Source organism: Mytilus californianus, unplaced genomic scaffold (assembly GCF_021869535.1).
Source record: "Mytilus californianus isolate M0D057914Y unplaced genomic scaffold, xbMytCali1.0.p SCAF_14, whole genome shotgun sequence".
NCBI classification, from domain to species: Eukaryota; Metazoa; Mollusca; class Bivalvia; order Mytilida; family Mytilidae; genus Mytilus; species Mytilus californianus.
The window spans coordinates 17,097,768-17,100,848 of NW_026262626.1; the positions used below are offsets into that span (position 1 = coordinate 17,097,768).

General features: G+C 37.5%; 1 protein-coding gene across 1 annotated transcript; it reads left to right on the forward strand.

Annotated features, from left to right (window-relative positions):
• The first annotated feature begins 385 nt into the window (after positions 1 to 385).
• Positions 386 to 2,681, forward strand: LOC127724304 (uncharacterized). Its single transcript, XM_052231238.1, has one exon. It carries the CDS (start codon positions 493 to 495, stop codon positions 2,296 to 2,298), a length of 1,806 nt encoding a protein of 601 aa, XP_052087198.1. The 5' UTR covers positions 386 to 492; the 3' UTR covers positions 2,299 to 2,681.
• Positions 2,682 to 3,081: the final 400 nt, after the last annotated feature.

Sequence of the window (3,081 nt, forward strand, 5' to 3'; positions counted from 1 at the left end):
GAATACATTTTGATCCCTATATAAATCATAACACTTGATGCGTTAAACTGTATTGTTTGATGGATAGTATCTTCTTACACTTTTGCTCATATTTCATCTTCAATAATTTTACTTTGTCATCTTGGGTATATTCTTACTTTACAAAGAAGAGGTTCACCTCGGGGATTCCAAAATATGCATTACTTAAATGCAATTGAATACCATTATGAGGATTATATTATATGTATCAACTGCACTTGACTATATCACTGATTCACTATTATTTGAGGCATGTCTATAGAGTGTTTCTTGCCCCCGGTTTTATTTTTAAGGATGTTCTTATAAAAAAAACTCTTTAGTACCCCAAAATTATAATCTAATTAAAAAGTCAATCTGAAAATGAATATATTTTTACTTACATTCAGTTGGTATACAAACTGTTTAGTGTAACAGTTAGTAATCATATTTTAAAGAATGGAGTGAAAACAGGAAGAAAAGATAGAAAGAAAGACAATGTTGAAACGAGGGGAAAGTTTAACAAAGATATATATTTTAGCCACATGCGACAAATGTCTGAAACAAAAATGTGCACGCTGGAAATGTGTAACCTGCAAACAAGCATTTTGTGAAAATTGTAAGAAAGGCCATGTTCGAAAATCAATCTTTAAATCCCACAGTTTTGTGAACCTTTTTGGATCAAAAGACGGCACTGCAGAAGCTGTCGTGGACATTTTATGTTCTTGCGAAGTAAAAGGCAAAATTTCTCTATACTGTACAATTTGCGGTGAGCTTGTTTGTCTTGACTGCATCACCTCCAATCACAACGGACACACATTTGAAAAACTGGAAACTGTAAACGAGCAACAGAGAAATAAAATTCAGTCCATTACATCAGAAATTGAGGGGATCCAGATACCAGCTGTGAATGATTTACACGAGCGAATACAGACATGGAAATCAGAACATACAATTACAACAAAACATCTTAAAGATGATGTTCTCCGTAGAAATGGGGAGATTAAGGAGCAAATTGATGGATGGACGAAGTCCTTGTTGATGGAATTGGACGAATTTTCTAAAACCGAACAGAGGAAAGTTTTCGATTTCCAACCACGTATTCTAAAGCGTAATAAACGTCTTATCCAGGAAAGGGAGCGACTTAGGTTGCTAGCTCAGTCGAACGACACACATTTGTTATTACAAGGTGTTAACGCAAGTGTTCGTGATTGGGAACCGTTCGATTACCCGGAACTGAATGATATTCAATACCTTCCAGGCCCTGACATTTTATCTAATTTCCCTTCACCTCTTGGATCGTTTATGTTCACCCCAAGAGGAACGGAAAATGGATCCATCTCAAATTCTGTTAGTTCCGGAGACCAATCGTTGGACAAAACTGTGGACCACGCTTTCAACTTCTTGGTAGATGAAGATGAATCCCACGGGAATTCGAATGGATTCTCGGTCGATTTGAGTCGAATTACGTCTTTGAGTATAGTAAGCCCAGATATAATTTGGATTGGAGACATAAGAATGAAACGTTTGGAACTTTTAAGAATAACGAACGACAAATCAATCCACAAACTTACCCAGGTAAACGTTAACTTCCTGGACTTTTATATACAAAAGGAGAGTGAATGTCTTTGGGTATCTTGCGTTGAGGATAAAAGTCTTTCTGTATTTACCCGTCGTGGAAAAAGAAGAGCAGTAAATTGTTTCCAGTCTCTTTTACCGACATGCGTTTGCATTACAGCTGCTGATACAGTTCTACTGGGACTTTCAGAGAAAAGAAACTTGTGGGTAGATAAAAACAGTGTTAGAAAAATTGTCGAAATCGAACCACCTAATACGGTTTTGCTAGAAATAGAACGTGATCAGAATGGGAAACTTCTTTTTACATTTCCACTTAGATGTTCTGTGAATACTAGAACAGGTGGTATTATTGCGATCGATTCCACTGGACAGACAAACGGACGTCTGATCATGTGTGACCCAAGGGGACATCTCAAACACATCTACACCGGGGAAACATTTCACAACTTTAGAAAACCATTTGATCCAACGGGAGTCACTTCCGTTTCGACTGGAAACGTTGTTGCATGCGACCACAGTAACGAAACATTCCACGTTTTGGATAGTGATGGAATTCTCTTGAAGGTATACCGAGCTGTCGAACTTGACGTGGAAGTGCCATACAGTGTTGCATGTGACGGAAATGGCAACTTTATTGTAGGAAACTGGCCCAAAACTGAAGAACAGGGAGCGAAAGTATTTTTATTAGAAGAATCTGTCTTTTCGGCATCAGAAATTTGCATTTGAGCTACTTTATTTAAAACATTCTTTAAAATAACCGGAGCAATAACCAGAGAAGTTAACCCGATGCTTGTAACATATAGACAGGAGTGTAACTGGAAACATTAATATCGTGATCGGAATAAACGATATTTTGCCGTTTATTCTTTATGAATCGCTGGAAATATAAGGACTATATAAGATGCAGACATAAAACATGGTACTTACCAGCTAAGACGATAACATACGGACAGTTGCCAGAAAGTTGCATTTCAAACGTTTAGTACCAATAGGTGCTTTGTGATAAGGACAAAAGACATGTTTACACGATTTTGAACCAAATGTGATATACTAGTACGTCTGAATATGCGGAAAGCTATGATTTTAAACAGATATAAAATTTAATCAAATTTCCTTGTCTGATCTTATCTGTATTTGTTTTATTCGTTCCTCAAATGTTGTTTTAAGCGGTGACCGGTGACTCCTTCTTTTATTGACGCTAACTTGTTCCCATCTAGCTGACAACGGTGATGGTTCCCGGCTGGGACTAATAGATATTTCCTTAGTCCTATTTCCCTGCTAGATACTAATGACAATTGAAAATTTACATAACGCCCAGATGTCTAGGTCATCGATGATGATCGATGGTAACCGTGCCACAACGGGAATACGATAATGCCAGGCGTCTGTCAGATCGTATTTTGGTATGAATGAAAGATCATGGACATCCGTCAATGAGACAGCCACCCAGTGACATCTAAAGAGCTCAACACATGATCTTCAACAAAATACTGGGGTTTTTACAAGATG